General features: G+C 41.2%; 1 protein-coding gene across 1 annotated transcript in view; it reads left to right on the top strand.

Moving 5' to 3' along the window:
- Positions 1–9,546: 9,546 nt before the first annotated feature.
- The window catches only part of arhgef28a (Rho guanine nucleotide exchange factor (GEF) 28a), a 47,167-nt gene continuing 35,296 nt past the window's right edge, over positions 9,547–21,417 (top strand). Inside the window, exons 1-4 of the mRNA XM_084383916.1 lie at positions 9,547–9,788; positions 13,493–13,547; positions 19,959–20,103; positions 20,191–20,562. Coding sequence (XP_084240042.1) covers positions 13,515–13,547; positions 19,959–20,103; positions 20,191–20,562 — 550 coding nt within the window. The 5' untranslated portion in view covers positions 9,547–9,788; positions 13,493–13,514. The remainder of the gene's footprint in view (positions 9,789–13,492; positions 13,548–19,958; positions 20,104–20,190; positions 20,563–21,417) is intronic.

Raw genomic sequence — 21,417 nt, 5'->3', positions numbered from 1 at the left:
TTGAGGAGCAGCTGATGCCAGAAGTTGAGGGTGATTCAGGGGTCCCTGTGAAAGAGGAAAACAAGCCACTAAAACTGACCTCGTCAAGAGAACCTTCAGGGGAGAGTGGCCCGATGTTCTCAACAAAACCACCACCGACAACATCAGGTTGAGGGATCTCAATGCCATCCTCGTCCTAAAGTTCAAAGACATCGTAGAACTCGTCCTCCTCAGGTTGCTCTTGCCAGTACATGGCAATCAGGTGTTGAAGAGCACCACCAGGATCAGTGTAAGGAACAGGATCAGGGTCAACACCAGGAAAAGCAGGAGCAGCATAAGGGAAAGCATAATGATCAGCAAAAGGAAAAGCATGAGGGACAGCAGCAGCATGAGGGACAGCAGCAGCAGCATAAGGAAGAGCATACGGATCAGCTAAAGGAAATGCACGAGGGACAGCAGCAGCATGAGGGACAGCAAGAGCAGCATAAGGAAAAGCATAAGGATCTTCAAAAGGAAAAGCACGAGGGACAGCAGCAGCATGAAGGGCAGCAGCAGCGTGAGGGACAGCAAGAGCAGCATAAGGAAAAGCATAAGGATCTTCAAAAGGAAAAGCACGAGGGACAGCAGCAGCATGAGGGACAGCAGCAGCATGAAGGGCAGCAGCAGCGTGAGGGACAGCAGCAGCATGAAGGGCAGCAGCAGCATGAGGGACAGCAAGAGCAGCATAAGGAAAAGCATAAGGATCTTCAAAAGGAAAAGCACGAGGGACAGCAGCAGCATGAGGGACAGCAGCAGCATGAAGGGCAGCAGCAGCGTGAGGGACAGCAGAAGCAGCATAAGGAAAAGCATAAGGATCTTCAAAAGGAAATGCACGAGGGACAGCAGCAGCATGAGGGAAAGCATAAGGATCTGCAAAAGGAAAACCATGAGGGATAGCAGGAGAAGCATGAGGGAAACCATAAGGATAAGCAAAAGGGAACACATGAGGGACAGCATAGGGCACAGGATAGGGAGCAGGGTAGTAAACAGGAAAAGGAAAAGCATGAAGTTGTTGTGGCCACTCCATCCCATAGTGTGGTGGCAGGGCTGCTGGAGAGGAGGGGTGAGATTTCTGGCAATTTCTTCCCCCTCACCTTCTCTATTACCTTCACGAGGGTCAACCTGAGCCTCCTGAAGCCGATTCACATCATCCAGCTCAACAACACCAATATCTTCCTCATTATGGTCATCAGGGGGAACTGGGTCATCATGACGCCTTTCAGCATCAGAAGGTTCATTAGTCAAAGGCCAAAACCAGGCTTCTGGGGAAGAAAATAAGCACAAATTCGCATTAGCTGCTACCAGGTTACGACAAGAATCCACAGGTTCATGCATTCACATGCAATGTAAATCTGGAGGGACGTCAGAGACAGGAGCTAAAACTGAGCACTCAGGAAGAGAGTGAATAGAGGTGCTGCAGCAATGGTCAGTATGAGAAACAAAATGTATTTATGTGTGTTGAACATTAAAGAATGTGAAAATATGGGACCTTAAAAACAAATGTGCAAAAATCTCAAGAAGCTGATGTTAAAACCAGCCCAGTGGATCACCAGCAGAGGGTCAACTTTGATCATATCAGACACAGACACAATATTTTTCAGACATTCATCCCGCAATAAAAACATGATATTAAACATGATACGCCAATGTCACAGGATAGCTGATAACAATAGTAATGCTGATTTCTCTTGGGAGGGCAGAAATGCTGAATGGCTTGGCCCCCTGGGACCTGCCCATGACCCGGGGTCTGTTGCTAGGGCTTTGCAAAGTATTTTTGTGTCAGATCCAATTAGGCTTATTGGTCTAAGTGAGGAACACTCTGTAGATGGTTTGCCTGGTTTCAAGATCAAGGTTATTACCAGCCTTGAGGATGGGCGAGTTAAATTTTGACAGGATTCATCACACATATTGTATTTAAGAGTGGGAATAGTCATTTATCTTGAAATATTCAGTTGAACCTGATTAGAAGGGGTTTCATCTCTGTAAGCAACTTTCAAAATAAAAGTCTTGTGTGATTTAAATTCTGTACAGTGAAAATAATAATAATAATTTAGTGTGTAGTTTCTTTCCAAACTAAACTTCAGCAATCACAAGGAGCTTATCCATACATGAACAGGCCTTGGGTTGTTTACGCACGTGCTGCACCCTGATGTTTGCGCAGAAAAGTTGCATTACGCACGAGAAAAAACATTTTACTCGCCATCTTATCCAAAAAATGGCCCAATTGCCATTTTTCCAACTCAATTTTCGAGACAAATTCGGAAATTTTTACATAAAAAAACAAATCAAATTGTTTTCCAATCACTAAATTTTTGACACATTCTTCACCAGTGCTGAGACATTTCAGTACATTTAGTTTACAACGAGAAAAGGTCGGTTATCACTTAAACTGTGTTTTACATTGACAAATTAAATACTTTCTATCTGAACAATCGACAGTTTACGCTAATAAGATGCTAATTGCAGTACTTATAGTTTCTTGAATATTAAAAATGTATGACATCAAAAGGTTTCTTACCTGCAAAATAAATGATCCTCCGTCTGACTCTGGTCAGCAGGTGCTCCACCACAGGGGGTCCGTTAGAAGCCATTTTTCAGCAGGTTTTGCTGTTTCAATTAAGATTTTTTTTAGTTGATCAGGTATCTAAGACATTAACTGTCATGAATGTCACCTCAGTCAAACGTCACCTTTCTCTGTGACTGAAGCGCAGCAGCGGGTGAGAGACAGATGATGGATGATGACTCCTGCAGCAGCTGATGCGTCAAAACGCACCAGCTGCACTTCACCCAGAGCGCAATAAAGGGTTAGATCTTCAATGTAACCATGTTAACACATTTACACTGCATGTTTTAGCCTGTGTGTGATTTACAAATTTAATTCACAGGCCAATAATTACATAGAAGCCATTACTCATATCGAGCCAAATAGCCCTGTTAAGTAGGTCTAAGGATATTCGTAATCTAAACTGATTTCCAAATGATTACCAAGTGAAACCAAGCTAATTGCTGTTGTTGTTGTTGCTATTGTGTCGTAACAAACAGTAATCTGATTGTTGAATGAAAAGTTCAAGATCCTACATTCATATTTGGGCGTCCATTTTTTCTGAATCTTAGATTCAAAGATGCAGTCAGATTATGCTCATAGGGTCACTTTTTTAAAAGACAAATTAACTCCTATACAGCACAGATTCAGATTCAGATTTTTTATTTACTCTTGAACATTACATCCTGGTGTGCAGTACACATATGAAACAAGACAATGGTACAATAGTAAACAACCAGAGTTGATTCCCATCACAAGCCAAGTTATTTAAAGAGAGAGAAACATCACTCAAAAATGCTCCTAGTTTACAATCTTTGGTTTATCAGTCTGCAATAACATTATAAGTTTAAGCATGGATCGATGACTGCATGCCGTTTCTACCAGTGATGACATGTAATTAAGTACATTTATCCAACTACTGTGCTTAAGTACTTCAACTTGATTATTTTCATTTTCTGCTACTTTATTCACACTCCTTTGAATTTTGGAGGCAAATGTTCGTCCACTACTTTTATTTGATAACTTTAGATAGTTTTAATGGCGGTCAGATTAAAAACTAAAAAAACAAACACTGCTTCTGATAATCAGAAAATTGCTAAATAACTGACTTTTGGGTACTTTTTACAGCCAAACAAGAGAAAGATTAGCATTTATGTTGAAGGACAAAGTTTCCTGCAGCCAGTGTTGAACATGGAATCGCAGATATGCTTCAGGAAAGGACAAAACAGACTCAAATGAAAAGGAACCAAAGAAACAGATTCAGTATGAAACAAAAAAGGAAGATTCAGTACAAACACATATTATGTATATCAGTAACTGACATCATTACAGGCTCCGATCCAGTATTATCTGGCATGTCCTGATGCCTTCAATGTCTTTAAATCCAACTAATGGCTGTGTAAAAGTGATTACTGACCACTGATGAGCAGATGCTCTGAATAATAATCAAATAACGACACTGTACCCTCAGGAAGGGGCTTACATGGGAAAAGTTCAGCAAAGCAGAAAGAGTTTGAGCTTGTTTGATATTGTATTAGATCACTTTACCACATTAATGACGGGGAATTACAAATTCGCTCCAGCAGTGGTTATTTTCTTTGCTCAAGGTTCCAACGTATTAATCTGATTTAGAGGTTACGGCAACTATTTTCTCAGAATTGCTCAAATCCCTCTATTGAAAGGTATAAACATGGCATTAGCCTTCTTTCTGTTTAATTGCTGTGAATTGGGAGGTAGGGAGGTGAGTGGTCAACAGTGCCTCACATGTGGGCCTACTTGTTTTGATGTGACACTCTGGGGCCTGAAAGGTGCAAGGTGGTGATTTTCAAATGGATTGGAGTATTTACAACCCTTATTATTCCTAAATAAAAAGTTTAAATGACTTTTCATGTCCTTTTTTATTGACTTTTTACCGTAAAAGACACTCACCGGGAGGGAAAACACAGGAAATTGGGCATTTTGTGGGAATTAAACCTTCATTCAAAGCAAGAACAAAGAGAACAAAGAAAGAATTTAAAACATTGCTTTGAATGAGGGCCGTGTGTTGCAAAATTCAAATCCCTCAATCTCAACTTAAGGCCTAAATTTCTACGATTGGTGTGTTCGAGAGGTCAGGAGGAGCTTTTCGCGGCTCAGTTTGTTCATGTAAAAATTACCACACAGCGAGTCGTAAGCTGTTATTCTTGGACTGTGTGTGGAATTTCTTTTCAGCAAAAAAAGGCCGGATTGAAACAGTCTGATGGCGGCTGTGCTGGGTTCACACCACCAAGCACTGCAGAGAGAGACAGGGATGAGAGTGCTGAGGTCTCTTTTTGTGTGGTTGCTGCTGTCTGATTGTTTGTTGGAGTCTCTGACAAGAAGGTCAAGGTCGTGATCTGTCAGGGTCAAGGGTCAAGATCAAGATCACGTGCACCTGTGGATGATCTACAGGACATCTGGATCCCATGCATTAAAAACAAGACAACTTTGTGGTGCCTTGTGCAATTTATTTAGAGAAACAAGTGTGAGATGCAAGACGATGTGCTGTTTGTTGACCTCCACAAGATGGCAGCATTGTCAGTTCATTCACTTTTTATTGTCTCGTACCTTTTGCCAGGAGAGGTCGCCAAAGTTTAACAGGAGCTGAATGCAGTGCGGTACATATGATAGGCTCTGTTCCCTCTGCAAATGGTCTATAATCCTCTAATCTCGCCAATTACACGAGACAAAACTGTCCGCGAGAAAGTCTAAATTAACTCAGACTGCTGATTGTGTTCAACTTAAGACTGCATTGTTGCAGACTGTCAGCTGTGACCTCATTTCAGACATTTAATCTGCTGCTCATTATCAGTCAGTGGAATAAGTGTGGGAGCAGGAAGGGTGGGAAAGTCTTCCTCTGGCTTCCTGTCATACGTCTGTGTGTCTTCTGTGTGTGTTTATGGTCCAACTGAGGCCTGAAAGATCTCTATCCAACAGCAGAGCATTAGGAAGTGTTTCATGCAAATTGAACACTGATAGGAAACAGTGCTGCTGTTTTTTCCTCCCTCAATACACAAGTCATTTATACTTGATGCTTCACATCCTTGTTTGAATTAAAAAGTCCAACTAGCAATGGATCAGTTATGATTAGAAAAAGAAATTATTTATATTATAGGTTACAAAAAAATCCCAGATAAACTTATCTAATGACATAATGAGTCATGGATCTAATTAAAGGGGCACTGTGTAGTTTTGGAGAAGAAATTCAAACTCAGAATTTGAATGTTTACAATATAAATGAGGTAATAATTCAAACTCAGATATACTTACTTTTCCATAACTGATTAAACAAGCTGTTCTCAGAGGAAAATAAGGTCCCCAGAACACCGATTGAAGCTGGAAAGGTGGCAGGGTCCGCCACATATAAACAAAGTAAAACAGTATGAAACTGTGTTGTCCGTTAAGGTCAGTTTGTTTATTCAGTTCTGAAAGTGAAACATGAAAATGTGTTCATTTGGTCAAAAAAATCTGTCAATGAAGATCTTTCTCTTCTGATTAAAATCTCTTCCCCAAAACTACGTAGTGCACCTTTAATACTTCAAAGTAAGCTGCTGCTGAATGTCAACGCTTAGCATCGCAATTACATCTATGTTATAATGATACAATCAGCAGGCCGGCTAGCTCTATGATTGTACAGTTAAAGTGTGCCTGTTTAATAATAATACATGCTAAACATAGTTTAGCTCAAGCAGAGAAGAGTCATTAAGTCATTGAGCTTAAATGTTGCTAACATCAGCCAACAATAGCCTTCACCACGAGTGACTGGTCACACCAGGCCAAGTAAGGCTGTCAAAGCAAAACCCACGAGTGTAGTGAACTGATTGAGGGATGTGTGTGTATCTGATTGTGTTTTATTGCTTATAATTTAATTGATTTGTAAGGGGAAAATGTCAAATGTGTTTTTACAGCACATTTAAAACAACATTAGAAGACAAGAGTGCTTTACAAACATATGCTAAGGAAAACAAGGTCAACAGAACAGACAATAAAGAATATAGTTATGTGTTCAATGTGCCAGTATCACTGTACACATTAACCAGACGGCTAGCTCCAAACAAAGGGCAGTCCACTTATTTATTATTATAAGGTCAAGTTTAGTTAATTAGTCTCAAGGAGTTCAATTCAACCAACTGTGAATAAACAGTTTGTCAGTTGTCTTCTGGAAGATTTGTAGCTAGAATAGCCCTAAAACCGTGATGATGTCATCAGGGTTACCTTGAGACTGAACATGTTTGACAGGAAGCCTGTGTTACAAACTAAAAAGTGTGGAGCTTTTCGAGACATGGACATTCAGAAAACAACAGACCTAATGAAATGAACCTTTTAGAGTTACATGTAGGGTTCGGCATCTTTTAAGCTCAACCCATTCAACGGATTAAAGTCAGGATCACAGCCTCTGCTGCTAATAGTGTGGCCATTTTAAAAACACGTCTCTTGAGAGTTCCCTCGTATTTGAAAATGCAACGGTAAATTGTTGGACAAGCAAATCTTTTTTATCTTCAGCCAAGCAAGAAGACACTTCATCTGTATGTTGACGGTGACAAATACTTCGACAGCATAAATAGACATGAGATAATAATAACACCTACATAATGTTATGAACAGCACACACCTGTGAACACACTTCTGACGAATGTTTCATACTATTATTATCTGTGAGTGAGACATTTCCTGAGTCAGAAACACCAAAAAGTCACAGGTGGAAACGGTACTAAGTGATGTGACTTAAGTGGAAGTGGTTCTGTCATAGTTTAAATATAATACTATAAAAAAAATTCTACTTAAGCCAAGCGAAAGTGCAGACGTGTTATCAACAAAATAAACTTAGAGTATGAAGAGTAAAGTCTTTATTAAGCACAATCACCCCTTGAGTTTAATAATAACATGTTCCAGCTATATACTTGGACGTAGAAACTCTCTGCCATGTTTTACACATTATGTTACACGTTTTCTGTAAACTGATCAATGAACAAGTAAAGTTAGAGTTAGAAGAAGTAGGGGTCGGCCTGTAAAGACGGACTAGTGAGAAGATGTTCAGCACGATGACATTTAATGACCCCGACAACCTCTGTAGTCTCATTTAGCCGCTTGTTAGCAACCACCGTTTTTAATTAAATTGTGAGACATTAGATTACGTGTAGAATAGACAGAAGACAGTAGATTGTGTGAACATCTTGAGCCTGCGGTAACCACAGACCTTATTTCAGGCATTCAACCGATGAATGAAGCAGAGGGAACTGGATGCACAGAAATGCTAACTGAGTTCACCTTTTTTTGTCTGAGCATCAGAAGAATTTGACTCTGCTGTTGAGTTACTCACAACGTTCGTACGCAGAGTTAAAAGAAGAATTAACAGGAAGATAGAAATAGACATACGGCTAAAAATAAAGACAACACAGCTAAAGAAAGATGTGCACAAGTAAATAGTACTCTTATGCACATTTAAGAAGGTGAAAGTAGAATTTTTAATGCAGGACTTTTGCTTGTAATAGCAATTGTAATTGTATTTAAACTGTAATATAACCACTTCCACTAACAGTGTGAGTCACATCTCTGAGTACCAGGTCCACCACAGACCTTTCAGGGTCTCTGACTCAGGAAATGTGTGACTCAGAGATAATAATAATGTGAAACATACGTCAGAAGTAAACACAACTCTTATGTATAGTGAAGGAAGTGGAAAAAAATAGGTGTATATGATACTTTACCTTTTAAGTAAGCATAAGTATAGTAAATATAGCCTACTTAGTCACTTTATTGTTTACAAGCAGAGTCAATATACAATACAACCAGGGCCGCAGTGACGACTGAGGACACTGAGGTCATGTCTTCGGCCTTTGATATCTTAATATCTTAAAATAAACAAGCATATATAATATAAAAAAGGCAAATTTATAGTTAATTAAACGTTTGTTGATAGTTATTTCACTGTGAACAAGCAATGAAACGCTTTATAAGCTATTTATTAGCAAGTGTTCATTGAAAGTTGCAATTGATGTTCATAATACTTTGTACATGGTTAATAAATACTGTGTAGTTCATTTATAAACATAATTTGGACGCCATTAGAGATGTTTTTAACTTTTACAATTGATTTATGAACCATTTCATTGTCTCTTAACAGAGAAATTACTTCTAATAATCTTTACTATTCATTCATGATGGTTATTATAAAGCAAAGAATTTGGTTTAATAAATTTAAGTCAAAATTGGCCATATTTGTTACTTTTCCAATCCAAATGTATTTATAGAGCACAATAAAACACAAAGACTGCAAACAAGAAAGGTGACCCTCATGAATCAAAAGCCAATGAATAAAAATGTGTTCTGAGATGGGATTTAAAAGCAGGCAGTGTAGAGGACAGCCTAACATGTCGAGGCAACTCCTTGCAGATTTTCGGGGCTCAACTTGATCTGGGGACAAACAAAAGCAACTAAGTGAACAATAAAATCCTGAAATCAATCCTAAAGCGTACAGGGAGCCAGTGAAGCGAAGCCAGCACGACTCAATTCTTTTCCCTCTATTTGCTGGCACTGATTTTATTTCCCAAACGATTATCGGTCCTGTCAGAAATGCAAAGAAACGCACAGATTTATAATATAGTCTTCAACATTTTCTCAGTGGGGTTGTGGGGTTGTGGGGCATGACCTCAGTTGGTCAAAAATCCTGGCTGCAGCCCTGAGTTCAACTGGCCCAAAGTCACAGTGACATCACTCCAACTTGTCTCTGATTGGAGGAAACTGAACTTACAGCTGACCCTGATGTAAAGGCTATACAACAGCATAAAGCACAGCATATACAGCATGCAATGTCACTTTAAACTCACTCTTTATAGGATTTTAAATGCATAGGGATAATAATATAAGCACATATACTGTCATGTGAGTGTCCCTGCCTCCCTGAGAGGCTCCAGCCCTGCAGCCCCGGTGAGAGGCGGTGTGAGGGGGGCTGGACCAGAGGAGCAGACTGCTGCTGCAGAGAGGAGACACAACTCTGACGACACCTGCAAACAAACCGAGCTCACACACGGATGAAGCGCAGACAACAAACACAGGAGTAATGCGGGATAAGGGTGTGAAAAGTCTTTGTGCTTATTAAGCGGGAAGAAGCGACAGATGAACTTTTTATTCAGAGAGATAACGAGTCGTGCGTTTTGAGCTCACAGCAGATCGGAGCGAGCAGTGAGAGCGAGCTGAGAGGAGACAGCAGGTAATGGCAAGTTTATTCATCTACAGCTGGAAACTTGATGTATTTTAATGAAAGCGAGAAGAAAACAACACTGTGGGTACTGTTACCGCCAAAATGTTCACTTTGACTTTTTGATTATGTCGTTTTATTGATTTATAGACGATCAAGTGATGCGTTCACAGGTAGAAAAAAAAGACGATTCAAACCCTCACGCTCTCTTTTTTTGCTCTGGTGCGTTTACGGACTGTATTTGCCTGCAGGAGTTTCACTTCCCGGTGAACAGCAGTAGAGGTCATTTATTGTTCCTGCAGTATTAAATGTTTGAATAGTGATAATGTTTTCATTTCCTTGTGTGAGGAGAGACCAGTCCATCCAGTGACAGCAGAGAGGCTTTATTCCCCCTGTTTTATGCATTAAACAGTATGCTGAAAAGTACCCATAAGTAATACTTGAGTAAAAGTAAAGGTGTTATTATTTTTTTTTTTTACTTTGTTTCTTAAAGTATCTGATATTAAATGCACTTAAAGGTCCTATTTGTAAACCCAAAGTGTCAGTTTTTGAAGAGTTGGGATACCCAGAGCGGTCAGACGCGTTCAGGTGAGACTCAAAAATCTAACTTTTTGTACAAATACATCCTTTAAAGGTACAATATGTAAGAATTTTAGTTAAAAACATTCACAAAATTAAGTAAAAGTATCAACAGACTGTGAAGAATCAACGTTTTTGTTTGTAATGATGTCTCTGTATTGTGTTGCAAGGATATATACTGAAGTTAGCATGCTAACCAGTTAGCACCAGCCCGTCCATGTCTAAAGCTTCTGTGTTAGTGGCGTAAACCAAGGACGTGATGACGGTGACAATGATGGTGGAACAAGTCATTTTTTACAGACGCTTCTTTCACAATGTTAGTTTATGGGAACATTTTTTGGGGGCCACAGGGCATCACGTGACGATGTAATTACACGGTTTGGCCCCTGAAAACTGGCTTCAAAGCCTGGCGCTCCTCCTGGGGGCTTGTAGTAAACACCAACACTCCCCTGGTGCACTGAGCTCCCAGTTGGGACCGCTAGATGAATGGCTAACCGAGCTAACTAGCTAACGGCAGCTACATTTAGCAGCAGTTAGCAGTTACTCTGGTGATGTGCTTCCCCCTGTTTGTCTTGAGTATGAATTCAACAGGTGGCCGTTGGTCGTGCAACCGCTAATTGCTGCTATGTGTAGCTGTTGTTGTTGGCTAGTTAGATCAGTTAGCCGTGCAGCTAGCAGTCTCAAACCAGAGCTCGGAGCACTGGGGTAGTGTCAATGTTTACACCACTTGGACTGGGACTGGTTAGCATGCTAACTTCAGTAGATATCTCACAACATCAAACTTTTATTTCTTCACATTCATTTGATAGTTTTAGTAGCAGAAAATGGAAATATTGAAATAAAGTAAAAATACCACTTAATTATAGTTAAGTACAGTACTTAACACCGTAAAGGTGGCTGTAGTTTATTGTTTCATATGTAATATCTGTGTATTTCTGTTAGTATGACTATGATTAAGCATCTGAAAGAAAGTTTTCTCACATTTTTAACACATGAAGTTATGACACCAGCTGAGTGAGTGCGTTGCTTATTGTGGTATCTGTGTAAGTTTCAGTAGTGACTCTGTGGTGCTAAATTTATCTCCGTGTACCAAATTATAACTTTAACTCGCATGTCAAAGTGTACTAAAGGTCTGAGAGCAGGAACGCACCTTTTCATTTCAGCTTGTCATGTGAGACGAATTAAATTATTCAATCATGCATCACCTGAAAAAATGTCCAGGACAACACGATCAACTCGCCCATGTTTCAGAAATATGTGAATCGCATACATAGACGTCAAAACGAGCTTCCCAGATGCTTTGTGACAGCGTGCGTTCTCTTGTTATGTGTAATCTCTTTTCTCACGCTCTGTTCTGGAGTGCGTGGCCACGAGCCAGCTCAGGTTTCTCATTCACATTGAACATGTCAGAGGCTGAAGTCAGGCTGAGGACAATGACTGACACCAATTCTCTCATCTATATTTGTCCTTACAACTTCCTTATTCAGGTCAGTTGTTGTTTGCTCATAGATGATTCACAAGTTGTTTTTCACTTTTGAACTTAAGAAACTCAAATCGAGAATCATTCTTTCTTTGAGGATTCAGATTTAGTCTTTAAACCTTGCATAAACACAAGCATACCACAATATTTATGTTTGTTGCTGTAATGGGGTGCAACCTGCCAACCGAGGACAATGTTTATCCCGCGAAATGACACGTGAACCTTCTCTAGTTTCACTTCACAGTGTAGCCCTATTGATAAGAGCAGGATTAAAAGCAGAGCTGGACGCCCAGGCCTGTGGCATTGTGCTCTTCTATTGATAAGATGTCCTTTGGAAACAGTTTTACAGCACGCAAACGTGGCAGTGATATTATTGTAAGATATAACCAGAGGACATCAGTTGGTGTATTACAGTATAACGTGACTGGACACGCTGTTAAGACACTGGATCCTGATCCTGTTCGTCAGCTGTGTCACTTTATAGTTTTGTTTTCTTAGATATAAAATAATCTGGGGTTTCCCCCTGAGTAACCGGAGAGGATAGAGCCAGAGTGAAAAAAATCATTGGATGTTTTATTTTGCTTGTGGAATAAATAGTTTTGTGTAGAATAATGGGATCAGAGCTGAATAATGTCTTTGATAACTGATTCATTGTTTAAGTATTTTTCTCCCGTGTGTGGAGAGGTGAGGTTAGGTTCAAACTGATATCTGAAATCAGTCTGGGTCGCTGCTGAGCCCAGTTGCCTGCGGTGACTCCTCTAGGGTCGTGGTCCAGGCAGCTAACAGAGACACTAGCTGCAAGGCTAACATAGCTACCTAGCCAACAGCAGCCGGTAGCTACATCCTAAGATAGATACAACAATGGGTATAAAGAATAACAGTTACTCTGTTGATCTTCTGCCCTATGTATTTTTGTGGACTGCTGGTCAACACAACACATTTCAAGACTGTTCATTTGGGCTAGAATGTGTGATGTGCACCAAATGATTAATTGATCAGTAGAGAAAACTATCATGAGATCAGTCGACAATAAAACTAACTGTTATCTGCACTCTTACAGTGTTTGGGACCTTTGAGTGGAAAGATTTGTGCTTACTTCCCTCTGAGCCACAGAATGAAAACAGTCACAGCTTGTCTGAGTGGCACCAGCTCATGCAAATGATCGTCTGGACAACCTGCAGAGCTGACAGACACCACTGTTCAGCTTTGAAGTCATGCACTATTCACAGCTGAGAGTGAAGTCACAGCAGATCGGGTGTGTGCTGATGATACAGTTACCGTCTCTTCCACTGCTGCATCCTGCCCCAACCACTGGACACTGTACTAGTTATTGCAGCTTCCTCTGTACAGAAAGCTATATCTCAGTCACCTGAAGGCTGTTTGCATAAACATATTAGATTTCACCGGGAAGTGACCTCAGGTTTTGTTGTTTTCACTGTTTAAAAATCATCGAATATCACTTGAGAGCATTGAGCATTTTTCTGGCTATAAGTGACAACAAGTTTTCAACATTTTCGAGCAAACTGTTGGAGATTTTATAAACAATTTCAGGAAATCGATACAATGTGAAGAACTATGTGGTGAAACAATTAAAAAGGTTGAACGTTTTTGTTTTTACTTTCCTGAAATTGTAGTAATATGACTGTTTTCTCTGCAGACTTGCGGTGGATGGAGAGAAAATGGAGGTGAACAGAAGAGAGGTGCCTCTATATGTAAGTGCCTGTATGTTTTTCCTCCAGTCTGTGAGTGTGTGATGTGTGTGTGGTCTCACAGAACCGTCTATCTGGATATTTTTTCTCCCACTTTTAGACCCAATTCTCACCAGAATTAGAGCACTCTAGTCTTTCCCTCCAGCCATCCCCTTTTTCTTTCTCTCTCGGTCCCGGCTCTCCCTCTGTGCATTGGTTGACTGGCAAGCCTTGTGTCGCAGGTGAAACTCAAGCCAGGAGGGTTTCAGTCCCTGGGGAAGCCGGGGCCTTACAGAGCCTTGCTCGCCAAATGACAAGAGCCAGAATGAGACCAGTGTATGAATTTGATAAACACACATTTTCTGGAAGCATGTTGCGTGTTTGAATTATTGTTTTTTCGACATATTAGAGCCCACTTTCTCTCAACTACTTTCATTTCTTCCATCTGTCTTCCCCTTCCTCTGTATCCTCCACCTCTCTCTCTTTCCTTCTGTTCTCTCTCACCCCTATTCTCCCGTGTGTGTGGAAGCCTGGGTGGGCCAATCACTGAAGCGTTGCCAGATTTCTGGTAAGCAGAGTGTCTGCTTGTTTTGCTGTGTCACCAGTTTCAGAGGGGGTGGGGGGTGGGGGGAGGGCTCCCAAAACCGTAGCCTCCACTCGCTCATAGAGGCTGATTGAGGACCGGTCTGAAAAACCCAGGCATGTGAATCATTACGAGCTCTACCACTGGCACACACACCTCTCTCCATTAAGAGGAAGTGGAGTCTCCACCCTCGAAGGTCACAGCTCAACAGGAGCAACTCTCACTCGCTGAATGAGATCCAGATTTCAATGCCGGGCTTTGTGCGGGCAAGCAGCGGCACACTGCTGTCATATAAAGGCTGTTATTGTAACGCCCTTAGAAAAGTGTTATGGTGCACCTCCACACATGCAACACAGTGTCAGGCCCATAGCAGGTACTGTCAGGCAGGACCAATGGATAAATGGCTGCATTGAATTGTGCGGGAGTTCCTGTGTTTGACAAGGTTTTATTGAGCTCCAGTGCAAGGATTTCACGTCAAAGGGAGTTTGTTCAGCCAGGTGTGTATGTGTCTGCACAATTTATCCCCCTGCAAGAACACTGTGTGAACATGTTGGTGAGAAGAAATGGGAGAGGTCCAAATATGCTGTAAGAGAGAAATATACAAAAAACAAGTAGGTTTCTCATTTTTCAACCATCCCTTGTGGCAAAGCTCTGGGGATGGTAATACTGGCCTTTTAGCTTATTGGACAGTCCACTGCTTTGGTTCAGACTAAGATATCTTAACAACCATCGGATAGATTGCCATAGGATTTTGCCAAAGTAGCACATTTTTAAATTAGTTTATTCTGCCGGCAATCCGACAGAAAAATCACTGATAATACTGATTATCGGTCCACCTTACATACATCGGCTCGGTTGATCTTAAGAATCTCAGCTTTAAAGGGGACATATCATGCACATTTTTTTTAGGGTTCATAATTTTATTTTGTGTTATTACTGGAATAGGTTTACATGCTTTAGTGCCCAGTAAACACATCAGTTTTCTCAGACTGTCCAGTGCAGCAGCTCTGTATTCCCCCTCTGTCTGACACACTCTGTTTTAGCTCCTGTCTCTTTAAGACCCCATCCTCCTGAAAACCAAGTCTCCTCTGATTGGTCAGCTCATACATGCCTGAGCCAGCACCACTAACAACAACAGAGCAGCTGCACTTAATCATTTCTTACATGCCAAATTAGCGGCGAGTCATTAATTATACAAATGTGTGACATGGTGACGTAGTGTGATGTCACAAAGTCACGTGATTAAAGGCGGGACTACTGACGAGGCGTTTCAGAAGCAGTGTTTTCTGTGGGAGCTTCTGTTGGTGTGAACTTTGACCTTTTCAACCTTCAAGATCTTTGACATACACAAGAACAAACATGCTAACACACTAAACCTAAATAATGATCATGGTAAATATGACATATTGCTTAATCAACACGTTGTGAGCATGTTAGCATGATGTTAGCATTTTGCTGAATACACTTCTATGCCTGAATGACTGTAGACAGTCTTCTGTCTGTGTGGCAGCTATCACCTCAACTCAGCACGACGTCACGTTCATAAATGGAGATAGATTAGCTGTATCCCTGTTGTTCCATGTTTGTTCATGTGCGAGTATGATGTGATAGTGATAGTTAGCTCCGTGCTCTTTTAGCCAAGTGAGTATCTCTTTGTTAAGGTTTATGGTTTTTTCCCTGGAAGTGCTGTGGTAAATGTGTTTGCCAAGCTTTTCACACGTCCGACCAACAGAAAAACCCCACCCTGCCAGTTGTTTATTGACGTTTGATAAGCCAGTCAATTGTAAAAGGAAAAAAAAAAAAGTCCTTCGCTTGAACAAACAGACATGTGCTTTCCCGTATCGCAGAACTATATCACCCTGAGTCGAAGCGATTTCACTAAACATTTTACACATAAATCAGACACTTCTTGCTATTATTATGAAAAAAATGAGTCTGTTTCCTCCCTTTCCTTTGAAATGAAATGTTTGTGGCAGCCCTCCAGTTTTACTGACAGCATTATCTGACATGTAGAGTAGTTATTAATGTCTCATTTGCACAGCAGATTAAATCAGAGGTATGTGTGTCAGCTGAGTATGAGAAAAAGGCCTACAGCACAGTTCTCGCTGTCACCCTCAAGACTCCGATGAGATTCTGGTCTGCTGAGTTTCTTTCAGCTCCGATATACCGTACCTGCCCTACGTGTCACCTTGGTACGTTTTGACTTAGAAATATTCAAAGTATTTTCACTTTAAAACACTCTTACGAGTTTGAAAAAGGCTTTTCTCGACGTATTAGCTTGTTTAGATTTGTGTTAAATCGATTGAGCATGTGGAAAGTTGTAGAAGGATCCAAACATACGGCTTTCCTCGGCTCTCTGTTGGGTTTTGATCAAAGCTAGCGCGTTCATTTATAATGATTTATAGGGACGTTTTTGTAATTTTATATGAGGATTTCAACACTTCTCCTCTTAATGAGACGATATGTCATTTGTGTCGGTTTCTCAACATGTTAATATTTAAAAAAGATACTCCATCCCCGCTGACGTCAGGCTGTCTTCTCACCGAGGAGACTGACTGTTATTGGAGCTGTTTTTGTTGTTGAAGTGGCAGTGATCTTGCTCCCCTGACGTCACCTACGTGTTGCACTCAGGAGATCATTGCAAAGAGCTCTAAAGCTGATGACTGCCGGTTTCCTGGAGACCACAGGCAGCAGATCTGATGTTGTTTTTCCCAGCTGAATGGACAAAAACACGAGGAGATAATAAAATAATGTCAGCGGTGTATCCTTGGATTCGGTGTTCTAATAAAAACAAATATTAATACCTTCCTCTTATTTTGTCATGAATCACACAGCAGGATTGTCTTTTAGATTTATACCAAGCTCCTTATGTTTATGCTCAATAGTTAACACATTATGCCTGACCTGAAACCTGCCCATATGGGAGGCATGAGGTAAAACCACGAGGTGTTGAATATTTCATTGTTACCGGATCAGGTTGTGTCGTGATAATGCCATGGAGAAAAGGCCATAGATCACATTGGTCTGACGTCGCATAGCCAGCCAGCCATCCTCCTTCCTCCTCCCCAAGACAAAGGAGATATAGATGGGATAAAAAATAAAAAACAATCCAGTCTGATCACATTGTGCCTGTGTAAACCAATATGATCTGAGGTTGGGAGGATTAAGTGGAAACTACAGCCTCCCTGAAGGAGTGAAAACAACATCAGAAGATATTAGAAACAAGACATTTAGGTCTAATAGCTGAAGGGCAATTTTAACAGAATAAAACACCAAAGATAGAGACTGGAGAAAGCTACTTGATGCTAATATAGACAAAAAATTCAGATCTTTGTCCAAAACATATCAGTTAACAGTCGCTCCATTGCAAAAGATAAATAAAATGTCTTGGTTACTTTGAAAATAGCAAGATTTTTTATTCCTGACTAGCTATCCTTGTAGGAAAACAGGAAAGGCTGCACAAACCACATCTTATCGGTTTGTGTGGTGGAAAAACAATCAGCGATAACGGTAACAGCGGTTAAGTGTTCACTAAGTGGTACAGCAGCTAAAGCCACTTAGCGACTCACAGCAAGCTGAGAAACTGGCTGATGTCTGAGTCAGACCTCTTGTTATCAGTCAAAACCAACAGCATGCTAGCACAAGAGGTCAGTTAGATTTCTACCTATGAAACACTCTGGACTGGACTCAAGAAGCAACTCTTGAAAGCTCAGAGAGTCTCGGGGCAAAGCAAAGAAAGGGGAGACTGATATGAGTTTGAGGGCTCAGTCAGAGTTGTTGACTTTTTGCTGAACCTGTCAGTGACTGGTTTCTTTGTGAGGTCGTGTATTACTCCAGACTGAAAAATCTCAACAACTGGATGGATTGTCAGGTTGTAATTCAGACATTCATGGTCCCCAGAGGATGTACTGACTGGTGTTTGAATAAGTTTTCATTAAGAGACACCAGCAGGTCCAAGTTTTCACTTATTTAGAGAAAAATCTCCCAAAGAAAATAAAAAAAAAAAATTAAATATTACTTTGATAAAAGGGAAACTGACCCATACAAATAGTACTCAAGTAAAAGTCTTAAAGTATTTGATATTGAACATACGTAAGTATCAAAAGTCTAAATAAAGTTAAATTTGACATATATTTACATGTACTGTCTGGCCAGTTATCAGATCTGATATTCAGCATTTCTGATCATTGGAATCTGTTTTTTTTAATCTGATTGTTGATAAAATAAGTTACTTTGTCTAGTGCCATCATCAGGGCAAAACAAATTTCCTCCGAGGTGGACAACAAAGTCAATTTACCATATCTTATGTATTTATCAGTCTGTCTATAGTACTAATTATCTGCTACTGTCAGCACGTTAACTAGAGGCCATAGTGCACATGGTAAACATTATACCCGCTAAACATCAGCATGGAGGCGTTGGCTGTGTGAGCATGTCAGCATGCTGATGTCAGCAGAATCAGGCTCACAGTTTCTTGTGTAGATTTTCAGTAGACTCACAGTCTTGTTGACACATAATGAAGCAGATTACATTTAATCCATTCGCAGTCTTAACTGTAATTATCAGCTGTGTGTGCTTCAGTCCCTTGTTATTGAGCAACGTTACAGTGATGAAGACTCAGACTCAGCATTGTGAAGCCACAACATGCAGCGTTAGGTGACTTGAGAAGAAATGGTCATGTAAAGCTAAACTGAGGCCCTAAAAATAGATTTTTAACATGATGGATGCCTCAGACAAAAGTATTAACAATAGGAATAGATTAAGGGTGACCCCATAAATCAAAAGATAAGTTGAGCACAAGAAAACACAAGATAAGGATATTGCACAAGCATGAAACTCCCAAGTATGTGATCCCTCTTGAACGTGACAGACACACTCTGAGCTAACCCCTCTTGTGGAGGTCAGTCTGCGGAGGAAAATAATACTGGGGAGGGGAAGTAAATCTTGTGGTTTGTGTTTGGGTAATTTATATTGATAATGAGGAGAAAAACATTTACTTTGTTTTGTCAGTGACTAAGAGGCTCCACTTTCACTCTCCCAGCGTGTTGCGCCGCTAACCCGATGCTTTGACATTCCTGCAATCAGTGGTTAAACGCTGCGGAGACGTATCGGATGCGGTGAATTGCAGTTTGGGGTTTGCGTTCACGCACAATCGCCCTCAATGTCATCAGCGGATCGTAGACAGTCATGGGATTTACAGTATGGGTGTCTTCGTGATGATGCGGGAATAAGCAGAGTTTAGATGAGGTCAGTGATGTAACAGAAATTAATAATCTCATTATGAAGGTGGATGATGAAGTAGACGCTCGGTAGGGTGCAGCTCACCCCCACTGGGAGGAAAGAGCTGGTGTCTTTTTTCTTTTCTTCCCCGCTGCCCCATTTTTGTTCCTTCCATCCAGTACGATCAGTACTGTGAGCCCAGCGTGAATGTGTCAGCACTTTGATAACAAAGGAGGTTTCCTTCTAGAGAAAGCTGTATATCAAGGGCTCTTAGTAATTTCCACTTTGCTACTTCCACTTTAAGGTATTAGAGGTAACACTTCTGCAAGGTAACGGTACATTTAATGTGGTCACGCGTCGCTATAACTTCCAGGAGAGGAGATGAGGAAGGAGGCGGTTGAATAAAAAACTTCAGACTATTAACTCGTCTGTGAACATTTGTGGCTGAGTCACGTCAGATAGATGTTTATCAGCAGTAGCGGTTGTTAAAAAATAAATCTTGATCAGAGCAGAATCCGATGTGACTTTGGGTGTTTATTCTTCCAGGAGGCCTGGCTCTGCACCCAATTTAATAATTTAGTGCATATTTATCTTGGTTGTGTTGTAAAGGCATTTTCTTCTTATTATTTCAGGGACAGGTGGAGGCCCATGTAAGGTTACAAGCCGAAGCTCCTGAGGATGCCAAGTTTTATGTGGTTGTACAAGGCTCTACGCTTTCGCATGTGACTGCAGCAAAAAGAGGAGATGACGGGACGACGCTCCGCTTCACAGTTCCCGGTATGTCGACCTCTAACAACACTCGGATCTCTCTTTGCCTTTCATTGCCTCACTGCCTTGTATCATGAGTTTCTCTGTCTCCCACAGGTCATGCCCGTGTGGAAAGTGTCACTGTCACATCCTACATTTACACAGAAGACCGAGTCAAGCCATGCGAGGGTGAAGCATGTCTTGAATACCTCAGGGACGTTGCCCAGGAGGCTGCAGAGTACCTGAGTGCAAACAGGGACCACCTCGGCCCTCAGAGCTACCTAGAGGTCCTGAAGAGGTTTTCCACCTGGGCAGCTGACGAGGAGCTCTCTGCTGAAGGGTTAGACTGCAGTGAGGAAGATGTGCGGCTCAGACAATGCTCAGGTGGCGAAGCTGGTCTCAGGCAGCTGGACGAGAAGATCACGCTGGCTATGGCCAACATGGATTACCCTCAGCAGTGGGAAAACACTGAGAGTCAGCCTAGAGAAGGTAATGAAATAGGAAGTGAGAGTGCAACCGAACAAGCTGCGGTCTTGTAGGTTTTCATTTGGCAGAGGTCATTTTGTCTACACTCCAGTCCCTGCCTGACATCGATGCTTTCTGGCACACTCACGTCCTAGTTTGTGCTCCGCTACTTCCTGGATCATAGAAAACCATAGAGGTCAAATATCAGGGATTCCCCTCTGCTCAGCAGATATGAGGAAAACTCTTAAAAGTGCGACACTTCAACTTCCTGGAAATTTTTTTGTCTAGATTTTTTTTTGCTGTTGTTGCTGTTATGTACATCCTGGAAACGTCCCTAGTAGTGTTATCTAATCACAGATTTGGTGTTATTCGCTCAGGGTTTGAGATCTCCAGCCTGTTTCTTCAGTAGAAACTAGTTACCTGATCATACTTGGGTCTGATTATCCAAAGTAAGAGCCTGGCCAGACAGAATGCAGTTGATGCAGTAAGAGGCATGTTTTTCAGGAGAAATCACTGGGAGTACCACCAGCTGGTTCAGGAGCTCAGAATGCAAGTTGAATGAGATGTCTAAAAACATGAGGTGTGCGAAAACTGGAAAAAAGGCACCTTTGAGTGTAAATACTGAGATCTGTGTGATGTGAGACACAATTTCTAGAAAGGCAGGTTGATGTTGAAGTTTTCAACCCTAAGATGACTCATTCCAACCTGGCCTTCTCGCCTCTACAAGTGGGCCAAAAATGACCAGTATGCCGTTTTTCCACTTGCCCTTTTGGCCGTGCTGATTTGCTCTTACATCATAAGTTTTACTGCGCCGAGTTGAGCCAAGCCGCACTGAGCCACACTGGCGATGGACCTGCTCCGGAGCAGGGCCGAGGTGAC

The sequence above is a fragment of the Pagrus pagrus genome, assembly GCF_965226575.1.
Source record: "Pagrus pagrus genome assembly, chromosome: 19".
NCBI lineage: Eukaryota > Metazoa > Chordata > Actinopteri > Spariformes > Sparidae > Pagrus > Pagrus pagrus.
Note: the sequence above shows the minus strand (reverse complement) of the source record. Positions and strands in the feature narration are given on the sequence as shown.